The sequence below is a fragment of the Chamaea fasciata genome, unplaced genomic scaffold (assembly GCF_029207755.1).
Source record: "Chamaea fasciata isolate MVZ Bird 193981 ecotype frontalis unplaced genomic scaffold, bChaFas1.0.hap1 SCAF_1, whole genome shotgun sequence".
NCBI lineage: Eukaryota > Metazoa > Chordata > Aves > Passeriformes > Sylviidae > Chamaea > Chamaea fasciata.
Genome location: NW_027094086.1, coordinates 137,168,291 through 137,191,620, shown reverse-complemented (window position 1 = coordinate 137,191,620; position 23,330 = coordinate 137,168,291). Strand labels below are relative to the sequence as shown.

The following is a 23,330-nucleotide window of genomic DNA, read 5'->3' as shown; positions in this document are numbered from 1 at the left end:
TGGTACCCTTAAGAAGTTTGTGTGTAGCTTTTGTTGGCTGCAGTTCGCTGAGGGATGTGCTGTAGGTTATTGACCTTGCATGGATCTCCTGAGAACCACCCTGGGAGATGCTGTGCCGTGGTATGACAAGGTAAGGATTCACTAGAGAGAATCACATCCTAATTCGAGACAAAGTGAAAAAGAACCCCAAATTTAAGTGGATCAGTCCTAAAACTCTAAACTCATAAATCACATTCTTTTTGTCCTGTGATGTGTTGATCAAGCAGAGGAGCTTTCACTGAATAAGAGGTAAGAATATATGAAGTGGCCTTCTAACTTCTAGGGACAAGACAGTAGGTAAAAGTCAATTCATTTTGTTGTTAATTTGTTGCCAATATCACCAATGACCCATAGGAAATTAATTATGGTAACTGATGCAATTCTGGAAAAATTGGCACAGAAGTTACTCAACCATTCAGTCCAAATCTGCTACCATGGAGGGTTTCTTCTGACTGAGTAAGTGTGACAGGGTCTGCCTGTTTCCTGTGACTTCTGGCCCATTTCCTGAGACCCAGTAGACAGGGCAGGATCCTTCTGTTTCCTCCTGAACAGTTTTTGAAAGAGTCGTGAAAGACTGAAAACTCGTATTAATCTTAGAACAAATCTGCTCCTGAGCTCAAAGTCAAAACCCCATGCTGAATCTCAGAATTACAGCCAGCAGCGTTAAATTTCCAGGACAGGGCACTAACCACAAAGCTGGATTTGGGGAAAAACAAATGCACTAGGGGACACAACCCCATGCACTGGAGTCCCCACTTCTCCCATTAAATGTTTCAGTCATTTATGCACTGATGATGCTGTGGAAGGAGCAGATGATGCTCTCACACTGGCCAATGCCAGAGGAAGGCCTCTTAATAAACACGTGTGACACATGTGAGTCATGGGTTTGGAAAAAGAGAAATCTTTTTCTGTGGGAAGTAGAGAGAACAGCCTATTTAAAGCAGATACTCTCACCTTTCATCGTGGTGTTTGGTCATGTTTTAGAAGCAAAAATAGCTCTCCTTTCTTCTAGCCAAAGTTTCCAAGCAGATCAATAGAGCAGAAAGTTAGAAATGGCTTGATTGTGTAACTTCACAGCCAGTTTAAAGGATTAAGATTTAGAAAACTTTTCTGACATTTCAGCTGACTCAGGTCATCAGAGTAAGAAGGAGCCAGAAGGAGCAGGCCACAACTTTCACTCAAGTTTCCATTTGTTTTGTATTAAGCTTGGTGGTAGAATTCTGCTGTGCCAGTCTCAGGAATACAGAAAATTCAGAATTATGTCCAAGTTTGAATTTCTTATTTTTATGTGCCAGCCTGCTTGCGACCACTTCAGCAGTATTTAAAAAGCAAACAGTCTATCTAAGCTCTGCCCCCTTTTCAACAGCAGGAGACTCTTCCTACTTAAAGGGAACTGAGGTTATTCTCACCCTCTGACTAATTTCTGGAAGCTGCTTTTGTGGTTGCGATGTGTTGACCCTGGCTGGACACCAGGAGCCCACCAAAGCAAATCTCTCACTCCTTAGCTGGACAAGGAAAACATGGCAAAAGGCCTGTGGGTTAAGATGAAAGTAGGGAGAGATCACTCACCACTTACTGTCACAGGCAAAACAATTTTGAGTCAGGAAAATGAGTTCAGTGACAGTCAAATTAGAAATAAAACCAAATCTTAACACCACCTCTTCCCCTACCCCTCTTCTTTCCTGTTTCCAATTTCATTTCTGCTTTACCTCCTCCCTGTCAAGTGGTAAGAGGAGGGTGGGGATGGGACAGGAACTGGGGTTGTGGTCAGTTCATCACAGGTTGCCTCTGTCACTCCTCCCTCCTCAGGCCGAGGAGGACTCTCTCACTGTAACCCTGCTACATCTCCTTCGCTGACCTCGGTGTCTGCAGAGCTGTTTCTCTCACATACTCACTCCTGTCTCTCTGGCTGCAGTTGATCTAGGGCAGAGCTTCCTCCCTTTAACTGTGCTGTCTCAGAGGCTTTATCACAGGGGCTGATGGGCTCAGCCTTGGACAGAAGCAGGCTCTCCAGAGCTGTCTGGCAGTGCTCTATTGGACATGGGTAAGCTTCTGGCATCTTCTCCCAGATGTCACCCATGTAGCCTCCTCACTACAAAAACCCTGCCACACAAAACCAATCCAGTATTCTCCTATCTCTGCCCAATAATTATGAAAGGAGAAATTCCAGCTCCTAGGTGTTCCCAAAAAGAGCACCAGCGATCAAATCCAATGCCTCAACAGGCAAGTTTCCTGGAAACCTCGCATATGTTACACTCACAAAACCAACTAGGAATGACAGTAAACTTCTTCAGTAACACTTATGCTGCTAAATAGGCCAGAAAGCAAAGATAGACTTTGCACTTTATGGCTAATCTTGTAATAATCTTTAATGAACCAGAGATATATCACTATTTTTTTTTCCTTTTTGACACTATCCTATGCATATAGCAAGAAGCTTTTGAATAAGAAAAGTAAGTTGGACTTCAAGGACCTACCCCCCCTCAAACAAGATCATTCAATACAGATTTTAGTAACTTCAAATAAGAAAAAGGGTTTTTTACTTCTCTTTCTAAATGCAAATTCACATTATTTAGCTGGAAAAGATCCCTTTCAAGTCCCACTACTGAAGCAGCAATGGAAAAAATGTGTGAATTTCTAGGGAGAACATTCCCTAGAAATCTCATTTAGAGAGAGTGCAATTTTGCTATAATTCTTAAATTTATTTACAATTTTAAATGTTTTATACACCTCAATTTACATACTAGGGAACTTGGTATTACATTTTATAGCAATTTACAATGAATAAGAAGAAAACCAATGTGCATAATTAAAATTAACCTTTATTACTCCAAAAACAGATGCCAAATATGCAGTATATTTCTGTTTCTGTTAGTGTATTTCTGAAATACATGTACAAATGTAACTAGTCAGCCTAGACGTTTCCTATGCTGTTTTATAACATTTGGAAGTTCTCCCACGATGAGAGGGATGCCACTAGAGTAAGCTGACAAAAACAGGCAAAAAGAAAGTTGACCTTGTTTTGAAAGGGAAAAAAACCCAAACATGTGCTTTTAATAAAAAAACTAGGTTATAATCAAGCATTACACTCAGAAAATTCTAAAACACTGTATTACTTCTAGTTTTAGGTGTAACTACCAGTTTCCATTCACATTTATTGGCACCAGCCCAACTATTTTAATGTCCAAGTATTGCAACCCTCAACATTAATATGCTAACACATGCCCTCTCTGCAACAGAAGCTTGTAATCCCACAATGCTATAATTGATTGTGCAGAAGGATTATGACCAAGATGTGTTATTCCTAAAAAAACAGTTCTATGAGATCAGAGGAATACTGGCATATAATTGGTAGCCATCACTTCCACTTGATTGGAAACTGCTCATTTTCAAATCTTTTCTGTATTTTCTTCAGATTTCCCAAGGTTTCGTTAACGATTGAAAGAAAAGGTTTTATTTCCCTACTTCTACCATAGAATAGGACTGGGATGTTGTTTGAAACAACACATGCTTTAAACATTTTCTGAATTACTCTTCAGTGAGCAATGCTGTCCTCTTCAAAGAGATTATCTGTTGGATTATCAAACGCCCGTACATATATTAATAGAAACTAGTTCTGTAGAATTTCTAGCAGTGTAAAAGCACTGTCATCAAAGCACTGTCATCTGTCTACTGCAGTAATAAAAATTTTAAGAAACTTGTCAGCAGCACATCAGAGGTCACAGGTATTTCTCTTATCCCTGCTATGGTTCTACCCAAAACATGGTCCAAAGAGGTTTACACATATTTAGCCTGTTGTTTTTGCATTAAAATTTCTCTCCCAGCCATACATGTGTGTATTTTAACCCCAACAGTACTGGAAACACAACCAGTAACATTTTTGTCAAGCATGGTGCTCCCACAAGGTAGCTTGTTCCTTCTTTGAGATGTTTTGTTACATTTCTAAATAAGAAGTCTTTAATAGTGGTATCTAACCTCAGAGTATGAGCAATAGCTACATGGCATACTACTGCTTTACATCTCAGTCTGTCACTTTCCACGACACATTCCAGAGCACAGATTGTGGGGTCTCACTTCAAACACACATGCAGCAGCTGTGCCAACACCTACCAGTGTATCTGCATGTTTTTCTTCTCAGCTTCAACACATCTGATTGAATCAAAATGCAGAATTCAACCCTGAGATTTATCCTTCTGAATAACTTCTTGTGCGAAGAGTATAAGGAGCAGAGGATGAGGAATTTGCTTTATTTTGTGTCTTATTCTGATGAGACACAACAAATAGATGAGTAACAGGAGCTCACAAGAGACAGACTAATATTAAAGTGACACTAATGCCATACACACATCAGGAACAGGAAGAAAGGCTATGCTGCGCAAGACTACTGCATTGCTAGATGTACATTCTTCAAATTATCAGTTAAATATCTCAGAAGTTATCATCTTACTTCTAGTTTTTTCCCCTCTAGAACAATTTGGATTTCTTTGGCATCCAAAGTCTCATATTTCAATAAAGCTTCTGCTAAATTCTTGTGTTCTTTTGCATGAGTCTTCAGGATGTTCTTCGCTCGCTCATAGGAGTCCTAATTTGAAGAACAGGTAGAAGGAAATTTTAAGACTTTACAACAAAAACAACAGCAAGATTTCACATTAAAAATCGTTTCCAGGTAAATACAGCTTGAGACAAACATTTAAAGTTGTGCCTTATTTTTCAAAGCTAGCACAGCTGCTGACTCACAAAGCCTTAAAATACAGAAATATAGCTAGCATAATTAATGAAAAACAACTGAACACTTTACACCACCTGTGCATTTTACACAAGCAGGGCTAAAAACAAAATCCTGAGACAAACCTTAGTGTTGTTACATATAACTTAGAAGACTTACTAGATATGAAAGTTCCCTGATTTTTATAACCTTTTTTTTTGTACTATGAGCAAAACTACAGCATTCACAGATTGTTCCTCAAAGACTAGCCTTTTTAATATTTATAAAACTCAAAATACTATGTAGTTTTAGAAAGCTGAAAGCTACTAGCTACTGAAAGTCACTGGTTGCTGCAAGTAGATGCACACTGCCAGCATTACCAGCATCAACTTTTAGTTCTACCCTAGTAGTTCTCACAAGGCCCAGTCAGTTCAAAAACAACTACATCAAAAATGTTACTCATTTAGGCGTTATAAGTAATTCTCCTGCTTGTACCAAACTAAGTCAGATTACCAGAACAGTGATCATGAAGTTTAACAAATTAACAAATATTCCAAATTTCCCTAAGTATCTGACACTGATTGCTGTGAGGAACAGGTTACTGAAGGCAACACTCTGATCGGATACAGCCATTTCTGGGATTTTATACAAAATTACTTATCTTAGGAGTTATGAAATGTGAAAGTAACATAAAAAATCCAGATCTGTTCTAAAACAATTTGTAGCCATACTTTCCCTGTGAATTAAATAGGAAAAATAAAAATCCTGAGAAAACATAGGAGAAGTGTTAAAGTGTATATTAAAAAGCTCAACACCACTAACTTGAGTCACACTACTTGTGCATGACAATCACCAACAAGTTTTGATATGCAGAGATTCAAAGTTTCAGCTACAATAAATAGTTGGGAATACTTCCATCCCTTTGTGTATTTTCACCAGTACAGATTACTTAAGAAAGAATTAAGAAAGCAAGCAAGCAGGTGTTCAATTCACCTCCTTGTGAATTGTACGTATGATGTATGTGAAGTATTGTGAAGTATGAGAGTGGAGGGGGAGAGGCTCTTACCCGTAGAAGTGTCCTCACTTCCTGTTCAATTGCAGACTGGGTTTCAGGGCTGACTTTCCCTGTATCAGTGTAGGTCATAACACCAAGCTAAACAACAAAAGTATCTTTATCTTGCCACTGTTGCAGGAATATACATAAAACTCTCTACAGTTTCAGCACCTATTGCTTCTGCATGCAAACAAAATCATGAGTCAAACGCCTCCCCGAAGTGCTTTAAGCAGAAGCAAAACAAGAGGCCTGTTCATCAACTATGTAGTTACTGCAGAATTCTGTTTCAATAGGTCACAGTACAGATCCTAATTAGGCGCTTTATTACTTAAAAAACAAAACAAAATGCCTAGACTACTAATACTTGATGGACAATCAACATGACTAAAGGAGCTTCTTAAGAAAGTCTAGAAAACTTACTGTTGTTACCCCCTTTGCCCTCCCAGACTCAGAATTATCCTCAGTTCCATAATGTCTGGCTTTATTATAACTATTTCCTGAAGATATTAGAAATTATCAAGGCAATTTTGAAGTGAAAATCCCGTGAGGTAATTTTTTAAACTGTCAAATATACAGGTTTTCTAGCTGAGCTCTCTATAGCATACCAGGTCATAAGGCTTGCTCTTTTCGTGAAAACTACTTACCCTCATCTCAGAGATCACTGACAAACAAATAGGCTTTAGCTACAGAACAGAAGTTGGTTTTTCTCCATATAAATATTAAAGGATTGATGATACTACCTTCTCACTCATTCCAAATCGAGTCACCATCAGTTTTGCAATTTTAGTAGCATTGTCAAAATCACTGGAAGCACCTAGAGAGCAAACAGATGTAAGTTACATTACTGAAACCACATCAAACATGCCAGTCCATAGCCTTGATCAAAAACTCTTTTAACTACCAATCAGCTGACCTGTTGTGATGTGATCACTTCCAAATATGAGCTCCTCTGCTACTCTTCCTCCCATACAGACATCCATCTGTGCGAGTAACTGGGATCTAGTTTCACTCCATCTGTCATTTTCTGGGAGCAAAGATACCTGTAAGATACAGAACTGAGTTCAGGTAACAAAAACTGAAGAAGTACTGAAGTAATCTCAAAAATATTCTTGTTTTTATCTGAAGCAGATGAAGATTTTATGCAACACTTCACATTCTCTGGCCTACCTCTAGTATATGCATTCATCAGGATTGCTTGGAGGTGCTCAGTCAAACCACTGAAACAGCCTCCTCAGAACCTGAGCACCCCATCAATGTGAGCAACTTACACCTACTGCCAGAAGAAACAGAACAATCCATTCTATCAATTTCTCCTTATTTCTTACACTTGGACTGAGTACAAATGAACTTGTCCAGAGGATTCAGACCAGTGGTTTTCATTAACTGAACACATTAATTTGAAGTTCAACAGGAAGGGACGTAAGAGAAATATTTTTCTGTTCAAATGCTTGGAAGATAAAGGCAGAACAGAAAAATTTATGCATTTCTATGCAAAAAACAAGACATGTACCCAATTAAGTTTAAAATGCCAAACTGGACAAAGAACAATCTGATAAAAGATGTATGTGTAAAAAGTGCAGTTGAGCTTCTATGCACGAGTCCTTCAGGTGTGCTTCAAAACTTTGCTGCTGGTTGCTATTTCAACTGCGGCAGGCAGAATCAAACTTACTTATATTTCTCTTTCCTTGTACATGTGAACTGTTATACTAGTGCATGGTAATTTATTACAAGATGAAGGAAGCTTTTTATCACACAGAAAAGATGACCTTGGGTTTTCCAAGAGATTGCTCATAACTGAGTACTTCAACAGAATAAATTATTCATTAACAATCACAGCAAATAGAATCGTTCCTCCGCAACAAATTCCTCTACACCACCAAACCAACATAAAAATAAAACTAAATAAAGAAATAGTAATAAACTAAATAAAATTTAAAAATACTAAAAAAGCTGGATGAAGAAACACTCACATGTCCCAGTGTTGTTCCTCGTGTCATGATTGTGGCCTTGTTGATTGGCATTGCATCCTTGGTGTAATAGGCAATGATTGCATGTCCAGACTCATGGTAAGCTGTGATGGTTTTGTTCTTCTCATCAATTTCTACACTTCTACGCTCAGGTCCTTCAACAGAGAAACATTAAATTAACCTTTTTGTACAACTGGCCACCACAATCTACACATTATATACACCCAGAGCACAAAGCAACCGAGAAACAGCATGTGATCAAAGGGAACTAACACTTAAGTGCAAAATGTTTATGAGTCAGATTTTAATGTCTAAAAATGGACCCAAACAAGTTCTACAGACAAGCTTCTTTTAAAGTACTAGATTTAAAACGCAGTCTAAGTATCTGAGAAAACTGCATTTCTTCTGTCAAGCATTAACAGACCAGATTTATAGTGGTTATGTCTAAGATTTGTGCTACCATAAGAGAAGTGAAACAGACATTCCAGGTTTCTGGTCATAGGTAGAGGAAGGATAAGAAATCAAGCCAGTGCCTCCCTCCAGGCTGAAATATGACATGTAGCATTTTTAACTTTAACAATGGTATGAAATTTTAAAGAACATATTACATGCCAGATTTTACATATTACTCTCTGGTTGCAAAAGGTTCTATTCAGAAATAACTAACAGGAAACTTTATTTGTTTAAAAAACAAACAAACCAACAAACAAAAAATCATCCCCCAACCCCATGATAAAAAAACCAAACCAAACAAAAACAACAACAAACCAACCAACCAACCAACCAAAACCCACAGCGCAACAATCCAAAAAACCCCACCATAAAAACCTTCTCTATTTCCCTATAAATGTCTTTATCACACAAGAAAAGCTCTGCATATTGTAATATACATGCGTGTCTTTCATATAAAATCCTACCCATTAGAATTTTGTCCTTGGAGAATTCTAGTTCCTTCATGGTTACCATATCTTTTCCATCAACAGCTGCCTTTAAGGCAGCTTGATTTACAAGGTTTTCAAGCTCTGCTCCAGAAAATCCTACTGTGCCTCGTGCAATTATTTCTGGATCAACCGCTGTAGAGGAAGAAAAAAAAACCAAAACGACCTTTTTTTATTAGAGTCCATACTATTACTGAAATTTTAAGCAAGAATCATATTCTATTAAAAATTATACATTAAACAAAACAAAACACAGCAAACAAACAAACCAGTTTTAAAAGAAATTACACCTAATTCTCAAGACACTATGAACTCCTATGGACCAGAGGCGAAACTCTACATGAGACAATTTTTGCGTTCTTTATTGACGCAGTAAAGCCACAAGTGCCAGTAGAATAAAGGACTACTATGAAGGGGCTGATCCAGTATAAAAACTGTTACATAAAAAGCTACTACAGTAAAATATCTACTTACATGGGTCATACTTGATCTTATTAAGGTACCACTTCAGAATTTCTGTGCGACCTCTTACATCAGGCTTGGGAACAGTAACTTGCATATCAAAGCGACCCGGACGTATTAGAGCACTAAAGGAAGTGACAATTTAGTACGTTGACTCAAAAATGCTGCAGCAAACTGACTAATGTATATCAAGGAACAAAAATCCATAGCTATTTCTGAAGATACTACATAGATTATTGTCTTGTGCACAATGCAAAGAGTATGTTTTTCTTACCTGCTTGTAAAAAGACATATGAAAGATATTTATTGACAACTCATTTTAAAGGGCTTTTTGCATTTTAAAATTTCACATTGCGAATACAGAATGCAGCTTATCAATTTAGCTGAAAAATTAACAGAAATTTCAAATGCTTAAAAACATATTATTTCTCCATATTTAACTCTGCAACCTATTAAATGCCAAAACCTGGTCAATAAACATCCTTTTTAAGCTGGAAAATGCCAGCTATGACACTGTAGTATTTGAAGATAATCACGAGCAACATCCATTTTTTTGCAGGGTTTTTTTCCTACACGATCTGTAAAACAAGCAATGCATTATACTCACTTGTCTAATGCTTCAGGGAAGTTTGTTGCACCAATAATAACAACACCTTCATTTGGTTTAAAGCTGTGTGGAAAACAAAGTGTAAATTTTTTTTTTTCTAGACACAGTATTTACAATTTTGTCAATAACTATTGCTGCTACTGACCTCACTGGCCAGTCAAAAACATGCTTCCACACTACAACACGTGATCCAAGAATGACCATGTTTAACCCAGCAACTGGTTAAAAACAAAGTCTAATCTCAGTGTTGAGTTTCTTCCTTTAGATATATAACAAGGCTAAAAAACCTGAGAAATTATTTAAAACAAACGGCAGCTATTGTGCAAATACAACTCAAAAGCTTCTGTATTCTTTACAGTAAGTCCACTAATGCTACTGTTGGCAGTACTAGGATATAGCCATAAAAGCATATTAAATGTATATTTTTAAAAGCATTAGCAAATAATTACACAAAACTACATAGCTGTCAAGAAAATGTTCACCCACATATCCAAAATACCAGTCAGTCAAGCACCTTCTGTGCCCTCAGAAACCATATATTTACCCATCCATTTCAGCAAGGAGTTGATTAATGGTCTGTCTTGAATAGGGGTGCATTGGAGATTCAATTCTCTTCCCACCAACAGAGTCCAATTCATCAATGAAAATAACACAAGGTGCATTTGCTTTTGCTTCCCCTGACAAAAGGAAAATTGCAGAAGGACCCTTGAACCACACAAAGGAACAGGCAGTTTATCAGGTAGTTTAGGATTATACTGTTTGTTACTCCTGAATTATGAAGTGCTCTATTAGACATCACCAAAACTGTTTTGCCTAAAAAAAGGGAAACAGAATCTTGATTCTCTTATCTTGCCATTTCAAAAATGTATCTCCTCATCAGCTCATTCTTATCATGCCACAAGAAATCACTAGTAAAATAAACTATGAAATTGTCATATTTCAAATGAACTTCCTACAAGAGTTTATTTTATAGGCTTGGGTAGAGAATATTTGCCTATTAAATAAAAATAATATGAAATGTGATGAGTCTCAACTTTAGCTTACTTTAATAGAACTTGCTTGTCATTTTACAGCAAACGGTTCACACTCAAGTTAACAGATATTAAAAAACAAAATAAAAATACAGTAATAAACATGAAGATGATCAACTGGTACATGCATACCAAGATGCAACTCATCTCACCCCCCTGACATATCTGTAACATTAATATTAATGTACAAGTCAGGCATCCACACTTCTGTAGTCAACACAAGGAAATGCATTTTTAAGGTACTACATGTATTATATTTTGCATCCCATCCATGTGAAGTCACCTTTCTTCTACAAATGCAAACTACTTTGTACATTGTATATATCTGACCCTATCAATCTTCCATTAAAGAGGGAAGCTGGATTTTCTCCTCCCCAATAATATTTTCACACTTTAAATAGATGTCTCTTCTGTCAAAGTTTTAAAATCTAAATATTAGTTTTAAAAGTTTTGTTATCATGCCCTTTATTCTGAGCCTGTTGATGGGTCTGAGAAAGGAAATCTCAGCTTATTACCATACCATGATGCCATAAAGCTTTAATTTAGAGTAAAAAAACCCCTAAATGAGGGCACTAATTGAGAAGGTTAACACAATTTTTTTAATCTTAAATTTACAATTCAAATTTACAACAAATTATGTATGACTAAGTAAGTTACAACTTCAAATATTCCATTTAGTTTATAGAACATTACACTTCTAATTAAATTACTACTTCTCTCTGGGAACACTGTAAAATCAGTTATAAGTTAAATTAGAACTTCATGTGATGGTTAGGAAGAGTCTACATTAAACTGATGCTCACAGAATTGTGACATTTACCTATACAATTAAAGCTTTATTTATTAGCCTCATACACTACCACTTTACAGTAACCAAAACTGTAACTAATCAAGCCATGTAAACAACACTGAATATTAATCTTGCACATGAAAACATTTGAAACCCATGACTATTTAACTTACTGAATAGGCTTCGGATGCGACTGGCTCCCACACCAACAAACATCTCATCAAACTCTGATCCGGACGCGTAATAAAATGGAACATCAGCTTCGCCAGCCACAGCCCGTGCAAGAAGCGTCTTGCCAGTACCAGGTGGTCCAACTAACAAAATGCCTAAAAGACAAACAAAAAAACCCCAACGAAACCACCACAACCACAGTCTTCTTATGTGAGTAGTTTCTTCCATGCATCAGAAGAAATAATGTACCCTTGTCTCCAAAAGGCTGTTAAGATCCCACTTCAGGTAGGGCTCATTACTGCCAGTCTGAAGGACCTTCCTCGCAACAAATCAAGATTACAATTTGATCCATATTTAAACGACAACAAAGACTTGCAAGACCATCAAAACAGAAGCCTGAAGTATTCTGCAGATTTACTGTCAAGTTCAGCAGCTGAATCTCTAACAGTGTTCGCTTCAAACTGACATGCTCCTGGCTGTTTCTGTGGAATCCTTTTTTTTTTTAAATTAAATCCTTCCAAGTAACTGTCTTTAAACAGTGTAGAACACTAACGAGAAGCAGATTTCTCAGGTCTACACATTTCAGAGTCATGTGGATTTCCACTATGATCTCAATCATCCTTTTACATGAAAACATTTGTATCTGAACTATATAAAGCAGTTAGGAAGCACTGAAAGTGCAAAAAGGAAGAAAAAGGCCTTTCAAGAGTTCAGTTAATAAACTCCCCTGCTGTACCAGACAAAGTACTACTGTTCATTAGTTCAGTAACTGAAGAAGGCACAGCAAATTTTGTCTAACCCCAAAATTTTCATTTGCATAATACATGAACAAATAGTAAGAAACTAGGCTGTAAAGTAGTCACTCAGTACAGAACATGCCTCACTGCCATGGCTAAACAAGTTTTTCACTTCTGCTGAGCAATGATTCTTACCTTTTGGAAGTTTACCTCCTAATACAGTAAATTTGTGAGGGTTTTTCAGAAATTCCACAACTTCTTGCAATTCCTGCTTAGCTTCTTCAACCTGCGCATGAAAAACATGCCACAAATATAACTAAGCATTTAAAAAATACTGCACGTTTCTGTAGGTAAGTTTTGCATTAGAGATTAATTGTGTATTGATCAAAAATACAAACAGGGCAAGATGAAAGTTTACCACAGAATTTGTGTGGATACCAATATTTAATTCAACCTATCCTAAAAGTGCAGGTCTAAGTAAACAGTAAACTTAGTAACAGTGAAGGAACAACCAAACAGTTCAAGACCAGAGCTGACTAAAGAAAATAAATACAAAATCAAAAATTCTACATCAAGATATTACTCTTATTAATTAAAAGGAGATTAATTCTATCTATTTCTCCAAGGGGAAGGAAAGGGAGAGGTCGTCATTTTGCCACTAACAGTTAAAGAACAACTGAAGAGAAAAAATAGAGGTATCCCATCAGCAGTGACATGCCCACTCCTTTCCAGGAATCTCCATATCTCCTGTCTCAATAACACTGCCCAAAAGACACAGCACTAAGAGAGAAAGGATCAAATGGCATTATCATCTTTTTATGTCAATTAACTTTTGCAAAAGGTAGATTAACATTCATATTTATGGGCGGCCATTTGCTATTTTAGCCTTTAGAAATAGCATTCAGCAAGTGGAGAGTGCACCTTTTATAAGGTATTAAATCCACAAAAACAAAGTAGAAAAAGACTGGTTAAAACCTTCCTTCATCTTGAAGTGGCCAATGCATATAAAGCTTCAGTTCATAGAAAGAAATTTCCTGAACAGAGTAAGACATTCATAATGATTGGTTAAACATCAGACTCATAATAGTTACTTAAAACAAGAATTTGCACCCATTTTACTTTTGATCTTACCCCTTTAACGTGTTCGAAGGTGACATTTTTCAACTGGATTGGATCAACTGCTGCATCAAAGATACTTGATGTTCGAAAGCGTACTAAGAGCAAACAGCAGATGACGAACAACAAATTTACACACAATGTCATTTCACTGCAAGACTGTGCTGCACCTGAGCTCATGCCAGTAAGACACTGACCTTACACCTGCCCTTTTCACAGGGCATGTGTTCATTTACAAGCGTCCAGCAGGAATAAGATTTATGTTGCAAAAAAAAAATCTTTAAAATATTTGCAATTAATTCAGTGATGTGCTTTTTAGTCACCTGCAGTACAGAAAGCTCTATATCCAGAAGCATGTACACAAAGCCAGAACTTCTCCCTCAATGTTTCTATACATATCCTAACTTTCTTGATATCCAGGTGGTAACTTAGCATCAAGCTGAATGTCTCCAGTTACACTAGCTCAGCCTTTTGATTGTTCCACTATTTCCAATAGATTTCTCAAGATGGCAATTTAGCAACCCAAGTTTCTAGTTGCTATAAACTAGGCTGTGAGTACAGACTGAAAATTCAAACCATCTTGCTGATGTAGATAACATATCATCTAAATTGAAAGTCAAATATATAATTGGTGACCAGTCTGACTTCTTTGGTTCCATGCAACTGCTTCACCAAAAGAAATGAAGTCATTATACTGATACAGAATATTTTTGTCTTCCATAAACGTTTTTGTCACACTGTCATCTTAAAGGCTGTAGCCAGAAGCAGTAAGTAACTCTTAGGATAACTTTTCCGTGTACTAATAAAACCAAATCATAATGTCAAAACATATTTAATTTATGTTAAACCTGCTGGAAGAAACAACGCAAGTGAAATAGCATGGGAAAAAAAGTTAACTAACCAGCATCAGAAAAGGAACCTTTCCCAGGTAAAAATGATGAATATATAGCAAGATAAAAACAAAGAACGAAGAGAAAGAAAGAAAGCAAACGTGATCTTCTTAAGGAATCTGTAAAAGAAAACAAAAACGTATTTAACATGGGCTAAAATAAACTCTTTCTGATTGCAAAGACAAGATATGTAAATTAAAACAACTTACCAAGTGTTTTTTGCAGGAATACCTGTGCTTTCAAAAAGCCTTCTGCAAAACCAGTTTTAAAAGCTTCCTGGTGTGCTTCTGGGATGTTTTTAGTTTTCATTAGTGCGTCTAAGTTTTCAACATCAATTCGTCGCTTTCTCAGGATAAAACCCTGCAATATTTTCCAAAGTAGTGTTAGTATTCACTAAGTTTTCATAAAGAGTTAACCTACCACCTAGCTAACATGGGTGATAAGAAAAAAAGAAAATTACAACAGCATGTAATTCACGTGCTATTGGGTTAGGTAGAGGGTACAGGCCAGTAGCTTGAGTGTGGAACCCTCATGGTTTGAGCACAGGCGTTCCCATTTTTGCTGAGCTATTCAGTTTTGGAGCCCTCCTGGATCCCAGTTCCAAACTGAAAACACAGCCTAAGACAGATCTGTACACAGCCAGGTTTGTTCACTGTATTCAGTAGGACTTACTAGCTTAAGCTTCTTGCTTTATTTCCCATTGCAAAATATCTTTGCAAGTATCATTTCGATGGAGCTTAAGCAAATACATCTCACACGCCCTGTCAAATTTCAGAGCAGCACTGCATGGAGCTAGCTCTGGTTTATCTTCATGCACAGTACACCTAGCCCACAAATGAAATAAATCTTCCCTTCACATGCCTAGAAGAAGGGAAGAGTTCAAAGAATTTGCACACATAGTAAAATGAAAAGCCTTAATTAGCCTGACTTCCGTACAACCAATTAGAAGCACAGTATACCCAGGTTAACTTGTATCATTAGTGCTTTGGATAATTATCTGCTGACTAGAAAACATACATTCTTGTGTGTTAAACTAGCTGTATTTCTGCTTAAAGAAATGAATCTTTTGACTTGAAGTTATTTTTAGTTTATATTCTGTTTTAGAAACAGAATATAAAAAATTTAATTTCTAGAGTTAAACCCATAGTTATATGCAGAAACTGCTCTCCTAAAAATTCAAATAATCTCATTATTGGTAACATATGAAGCAAATCTATGCATTAATAAGAAAAAAAAACCCAATAAATTTCCATTAGCTCAAGTTTTAGAATTAAGAAATCTTTTCATGCTACTGAAAGAAAACACCCCAGTAAATTTCAGAGATTTATTCAAGAGAAAGAGATGGTCTGAGTAAGCCCGAAACAACTTTGTTACTCATATTTACCTTCAAAATTGAAGAAAGTGAACTTCTTGTTTCTGTGAATTGATCAGATGTCGACTGTAGACGTCTTGCTCTTGATCTCAGTGTCTTGAAGTTCCGTGTCTGTATGTAAACTTTACACAGTAAGAACAAACAGAAGTTAAAACCTAATCATTACTACCACTACAGAAAATATATCTTAAGAAATTTCAGAACCTATTATATGAAAGAGTATGGAATATAATCCACCCAACATATTCACTGTACTGTGAATGGATAATTACGTGATCACAAACCCCATTTGTAGTCTGACCTCGCAAGCAAACTTCTAATTGTTTCACATGAAGCTTCATGTTAAAATAATCAGTGTTCCTGTTGTAAATTATAGCTAATTGGCCAACTCGGGGAAGAGGAGCCATTCAGACAATTAAATCCAGGCAGGCTGACAAACATGAAACATTCAGAAGCAAATCCAGAAGGATGGGAATAATGCTTTGTGAGCTCTGCTGGTAAGGTGCCCTGAGGAGATCTGGAATGGCTTCAGTGTGCTGTTAACTTTGGAAGTGATAAAAGAAATGAGACCATTTAATCACAGTGAGCTTATGGCGCTCTAAGTCATCTCCTACCACACCAGAAACCTTGTGATGGACATTTTATCACCAGCAAAGAATACTTTTCTTCTTTCACTACTGTGTTTCAAAATAAACACCAATTAGATTGGTTTCACTAAGCTTTTTGTTATTCAAAAAGAACTTCAGCAGCTGACCCTTGAGCCCTGCTCAAAAAGGTCTAACATTCAATCAGGTAGCCCTGGACCTTGTCCAGCTCAGTTTGGAAAATCTCCAAGGATTAAGATAACCAAACTTCTTCAGACAATCTGTTTCAGAACTTAGCCAGTCTCATTGTGAAAATAGTCAAATAGGTTTTATTTTATATGCTTTTACTTGGGATTGACTCTTCTTTGAGGTATATGTGAGAAGGGTAACTGATATGACTCCAACAACAACTGGATCAACTCCTTGCCCTCTATTCTGCTAAGACCTCAGATTCTTCAGCTTCCACCCTATATAAAATGCCTAAAAATCTGCACCCTTGCTTGTGACCCATCACTGGACTATCTCCATGTTGTCAGCACTTCTCTCACCTCAGCATACAAACATACCTAGAGGTAACATCAGAAGAACTGAATTTAGGACAATACCTGAACTTCCTGAACTGTTGATTATGTTTCCACTAATGCTGCCAGTCACCAAACCCTTCAGAAAACTCATCTGGATGAGTACTGAATTCAACATATTTATTGATTCAAAAATAATCACTTCATCTGTGGTCTTTCAAGATTACGATCCACAGATATTGACATCTTGGAACATCGTGTTCACCAACTTTGGGAAACACAATACTCAAGTGCAAAAAATAACTTCATGATTTAAAGTGTTAATATAGACATAAGTTTCTCCTGAAAGCTTATTGGCATTTCCTGAGTTATGCCTCTACAACAAATGCAAAAATACTTTTCCAGAATAGACAAATTCTATAGAGACTAAAAGCAGTGTAGTTTAATGCTTCATACCTGGCCAACACCGAACATCTGAACAGAAATTTTGGAGGGGATTAGGATGTTGTCCGTACAAACAAGATGAGCGTAAAGCACTGAAAACATCCACAAAACCTGCAAAAAGATACAACCAAGTGTAAATACACCCTATCTTAAATGGCATCTCAACATTATTTCTTGCACAGAAGTTTTTTAGTTTTTTTAAATATTAATTCTATTTTACCACAGTACTCCAGGAATCTTTAATTAAACAAATTACCAGAACATCTATCAAAGCTTTGAAGCATTTCCAACAATTTGTTTGCTTTCAGGCAATTATCACTGAGCTATTTTTTTTGTATCTCACAACACAATGCAATTTAATATTTTTTCTCTAATAGCAGCCCTGCAATATTAATCTTAACACTCCTTCTCTCTAATGCAGTACTATATAGGCACTATCTCAAATGCCAGCTCTATACTACTTTTTCTAATACATTCTTAAGCATCTGCAATGGTCTTACCTCCTTCATTTTAGACTAATTCCAACAAAACATTTTCACCTGCAAGGAACTACTTTTGTTTATTTCAGCAATAAAATACTCTACATGGAGTGCTCACAGTTTGACACCTTGAATTCCTTTCTATTTAATATCTTCACATAATATTGTTTCAAGCAAAAAAATGATAAAAATGCAAACTGAAGATGTCTGTGACATAAGTAGATTAGCAAAATCTAATGTCTTGGTGAAACAAATCGGTGGAAAAATTCACAGCTCAGGCTCATCGTTAGGAGAAATGCACTTGTACCACTGCTGAGTTCAGAAACGTTTAACAGCAACCAACTTGAAATCTGAAGAAACAATTTGCTGAATTTTCTAAATTTCCCCAGTTTACAGACAAGCTATACGCAACAAAAATACATTAATACTCTTTTTATTAAATACATTTAACTACAAATTATCTACAGCACAAGAGATAAAACTAAAGAATAACTGTATTCACCTTTATAATTTAACTCTCACCAACTCTCATAAATACTCCACTCAAACATACCATGTTTATTTTCAAAGAAGGACTGAGCAGAGACGTATGATGTGTGCCATTGTGAGGAGACTTTGCTTTCTGTACAGTAGCCAGGAAGTAGCCTGTTCACCAACTCTCTGAACTGGTTAGGTTTCAAATCAGACAATCCGAGATCTCTTAAATTTCTAAATACAGACTGAAAAATAGAAATAAATGTTCAAAATTTACATAAGATTACCCTAGGGAAAAAATTTCCCAGTAGCACCAGAAGCAAATACAGACTGAAAAAAAAAACCCAACAGACCCCACAAAAACCCAGCAATGGAATCACAACACAGTGGTGAGCAGTACAACCCATGCTGATTGCCACGGTTCTGCAGTTACTGAGAGACTACATGGTTTTCCTCCCAAAAAAGTGCTTAGTTACCAAACTTGTAAGAAGTAAGTTGAAAGAGAAGTGGCAATACCTAATACTACTTGGCACTGTGCTTCAATTTTCAATGTCAAAAGCAAGAAATACCCAATAATAACGAAAGCTATTTTAACAGAAAAATAAAATTGAATATGAAAATATGCCATTTAATCTCCCAAAATCCTTGTTTTGTCACAAGCAATAATGAAGCAAACTTTGCTAGAACTCAGAGGAAAAAGATAATATAGGGTTTATTAACAGAAAACTTATTGCTACTTTACAGAACGAACCATTAAACTGGAAATGAAAACAAATCCTTTCCTCATTTGTAGAGTATTACTGAGACAAATACCCTCTCTTTTTTTTAATAAAATACCATATTTTTGTAGAATCCTTACTGGCAAAACACTGACTGACTGCAGCTCTGCCAAGAAGATACATTCTACACGTTAACATCCTGTTTTGTTTAGTCACATTACGTTATTTTATAGACCAGACAAATATTATATTCCCTTAAACTATATTTATAGTTTACTATCGGTTAAATCACCACTTTTTCAGAAGGTTTTTTATACCTCACTCCTCTGAGGATCATGCTCTGGGGAGGTGTCCCTCTGGGTAGGCTGTATAGATGCTTTGCTGGCAGAAGTTGTGGAGCTTTTTGGTGAATGAAAGGCATTGATAAGGTGACTCAGAGGAACAGTAGCCTGGAAAAAAATTAGATAAAGACTTAAGCTTGTTTAACCTATTTAAACATACTTCTGCTCCAAACTCTAACTTATAATTGCATATCTTGTACGCCGCCTTTTAACTGAGGACTCGATTATAAACCGTATGATCTTCAACTCCACAGTGTTAGCCGATACCTCTTTTTAAAGAGGAAAAAAAAAAAGAAAGTTGAAGCATGTTTGACAGATTAGAAGCTCAAATTTTCATCTCTAAAGCAATACTTTTATAACTTGAATTATCTCTACTTTTCCTTGCGTTATTATAAGCTGTTCCCAAATGTTGCCTTTATGTTTTCTTCCTTGGGATCATCCTTTCAGCTTAACAAGCAAAATGAAACTACACAAAGCACACAGTCAAATTTGCAGTTCAGCAGCATTTAGCCAACTCCACCTCGTGAAACAGTACAGAAGCCCAGGTGCACCAGGTATCAGGGCTCCTCCTCTTAACACACGACTACATCTCTTGTGAATGTATGGGACAAATAACCCCAGCAGTTCCAAACCTCCTCAGACTCAGCACACGTCACTAGGAAGGAGCTGGGACACAACCAGCCTGATTGCAATACCTGACTGAAGCATAACCGGGATGTCTGCGAATGTCCTTCTGCAAGGACTACCATCTTTGCATTGACTAGACAGAAGATCAAAAGAGACAATGCTGTGAGACATGAAAACTACCTCATAATTAATTGTCCAAAGTTGTAATTAGATTCAGAGTTTGTGGTAAAACCATTAAGACTCTAGAGGTCAAAGCCAACATCCCAACCACTAACCAAACTTTCCGTCTGCATTCCCTACTCTGGTTAAATGACACGTTCCTAGAAACATACGAATTCTTCCATGTCACTGCTCTAATAAAAGCTTTAAACACATTCTCCACATGTGGAAAGAACCGTCAAATCCCACTGTAGGATCAGTTAGCATTAGCACACATAATCAGTTGTATTAGCACACTAATACAAAACTTATAAATAAAACCAAAACCACTGGTTCAGATCAAAGTCCATAAAACTCACCAGTCCCATCGGACTCACTGTCTAATTAACGACGCCTTCCCGATTGCGTTCGGACCGTTCTGTGTAACAAATTACCGACGGTTTTCCCTCCGCTAACTCTTCTAAGTCATTTCCTTTTGGCTTTCACAACAACCCGTTAAAATTAACAGCATAGTTTAACTGTAGTAACACACGTCGCCACCTCTTGCTTCTGCTACAGACACTAAAAAACACCATCTAAGATTATTTTGTCGTTTCAGAATGCTTTTACTCTTTACAAGCTTTTACTGTACCTTCCTCTCTCCTCCATTTATGTATCTTTTTTTCCCTACGCGGACCCCACACAGCCGTAGCCCCCACCCGCTCCTCTCCCCGCTGCGGGCCCGCTGACACCCAAAGCCCCGGGAACGTGGCAGGCAGGAACTCGGCTCCTCCCGCCGCAACCCGCAACCCCCGGGCCTTCCGAGCGCCTCCGCCCGGACACGGAGCGAGCCCCCGCCGGAGAGCGGGCCCGGGGCGCGGAGAACCGCGCACAGCACCGCCGGAGCGCCCCGCCAGCCCCTCACCTGCGGCTGCACGGTGGAGAAGGAAAACATCCTCCCGGCGGGGCGGACGGCAGCCGCAGGTGCCCCTTCCGCCTCCCAGCCCAGCCGCAGGAGCCCGTCCGCTGTAGCCGCCGGCGGCTGACGAGGCCCCGCGGCTCCGCTCCGGGAAATGTCCGCCCCGCGGCCGCGCCGACCGGGCCGAGCCGCCCCGGAAGCGGCGGGAGCCCAAAGAGCTTCCGGGCCGCCGCCGCCGCCCCGCGCAGCCGCCGCCTCGAGGCGGAGGCGGAAGAGACGAGCGGGCGCGGCCGGGGCCGGGGGGCCCGGGCAGAGGGGCGGGCAGGGCAGGGCCGGGCCCCGCGGGGGACCCGCTCTCACCCGGGGGGGGGGGGGGGGGGGGGGGTGCAGCTGCCAGAGGTACCTGCCCCTGCTCCGTGTCATCGCCCCCGGGTGTTGTCCGGAACGCGGGCTCGTTAACCGGCGCGCAGCGCCAATTCACGCACTCAGGCGAGGTATTTCTGATTTTTATTCTGGTTTGCACAAAGCAGGGACATAGGTGGTGACCCACGAAAGGCTGGCTTACCAATCATAAAGCTTGACATTATACATTTTAACAACGGTATTAACATTCACTGGTTAGCAATTACATCAGTCTTTCGTTAATTAAGACTTCAACCCCGTATTTGCTCGGTATAGATCTCGCTTCTCATGCTAATCAGTCGGTAGGTGCAGTTCTTCCTTCCCTTTGAGTCTGGGGTCCGTTTTGAGTAGGTGGTCAGTGAGTTGGTGGTCAGGGTTTCCCACTGCCAGAATTACCTTTCCCCAGTTACTGCTCAGTCCTGACTTCATTCCTGTTGGGTCTTGTCCAAACAGCCCATTTGTCTTGAGATTTATCTTTGCTTGTCCTTACAACAAAAGATCGGCCAAGTATATGATGTTTCTGAAGCAATGGAGGACAGGGAGGTGATTCGAGACAGCCAGCACAGCTTCACCAAGGGAAAATCCTCTCCAACCAACCTAGTGACCTTCTATGATGGAGTAACTATATCAGTGGATAAGGGAAGAGCTACAGATATCATTTATGTGGACTTCCATAAAGTCCACATAAATGGGAGGGTCATTAGCATTTTCTTTCACCTGATCACTGCTCTTCACTGGAAGTGCTACCCCACAGCAACTTACACTGCTCTGGATGAGCACAGCCCCACTGCTGCCTCCCCCGGCCTTTGTGTACTCTTTTGTTTTCCACTAGCACTCTCATGATCAAAGTCATGTAGCTCAGCTTGCTGATTTGGCAGAAACCTCACCTGACAACAGCAAAAAAACCAAAAAGGTGATGCACATTTACCTAGATCCACTCCATGAAGCAGTTTTTCACCTAGCTGTACAACAGCTCATGCTGCCTGGAGGGAAGGGAGAGAAAGTGTTACCCTCTCTCTGGTGAGCTCATGCTATAGTGGAATACTCGCTCCTGATGCACTATCATTGTTGGCATAACCTGATGTCTGCCCAAGGTGCCAGCACAAGAAGCAACCCCTACCTTCTCTCAGCTGGATTCTTCCACTGGCATTGCAGCCCATAAGACACACCTAAACTAAGGTTGCAGAGTTAAATGACAAATACAGACAATGATAAATTGTTTTTAATACCATTACAAAGAGCTAATTTGAAACGTTTTCTGCATTTGCTCATTGAATTGCACATATCATCTGTGTGATAGCAGCTCTCCTTCACAAGTCACAAGCAAGGCCTCTCTGATTAGTGTCAGAATGTAAGTGATGTATTTGGAGCAAAACAAGGGCCTAATGACTAATTGCTGTGTGAAAGGAGACCCACTGTTGTGCACTGACCTCTGCAGCGCTAGCTTTTTGCCAGTGCACAGACTGCAACAGAACAATTATGATCACCGTGAACGAAACATGAACAGCAAGGTATACGTGAAACCAACATAAAAGCAGTAAGGCAAGGGTTAAAGAAGTGACCTAGAACACGGCTGAGAGCAATAGAACTGGTAAACACTGAGGGCTGTGCTCTGGGAACAGGAGGATGGCAGCTAGGTCAGAGTACACAGTAAGTGCCATCCCTGCCCCTGCTCTCACGAGAGGGAGGTAGAATGTAGCCATGGAGATACCCAAATTAAGGAAACAAATTGTGGAACAACCCTTCCTAAGACAAATAGCAGATGAAGCAATCAAGAATTGGTGGGGAACGACCGATTACATT

The 23,330-nt window shown here is 38.6% G+C and overlaps 1 protein-coding gene across 1 annotated transcript; it reads right to left on the bottom strand.

Annotated features, from left to right (window-relative positions):
* Positions 1-2,841: 2,841 nt before the first annotated feature.
* Positions 2,842-21,308, bottom strand: YME1L1 (YME1 like 1 ATPase). Its single transcript, XM_066199453.1, has 19 exons — positions 21,132-21,308; positions 19,418-19,549; positions 18,461-18,626; positions 17,441-17,539; positions 15,892-16,001; positions 14,717-14,867; positions 14,519-14,626; positions 13,633-13,715; positions 12,697-12,787; positions 11,767-11,919; positions 10,317-10,449; positions 9,773-9,835; positions 9,178-9,290; positions 8,683-8,838; positions 7,769-7,920; positions 6,712-6,838; positions 6,539-6,612; positions 5,811-5,897; positions 2,842-4,621 (listed from the first exon to the last, which is right to left on the bottom strand). Exons 1-19 carry the CDS (start codon positions 21,159-21,161, stop codon positions 4,478-4,480), a joined length of 2,172 nt encoding a protein of 723 aa, XP_066055550.1. The 5' UTR covers positions 21,162-21,308; the 3' UTR covers positions 2,842-4,477.
* Positions 21,309-23,330: the final 2,022 nt, after the last annotated feature.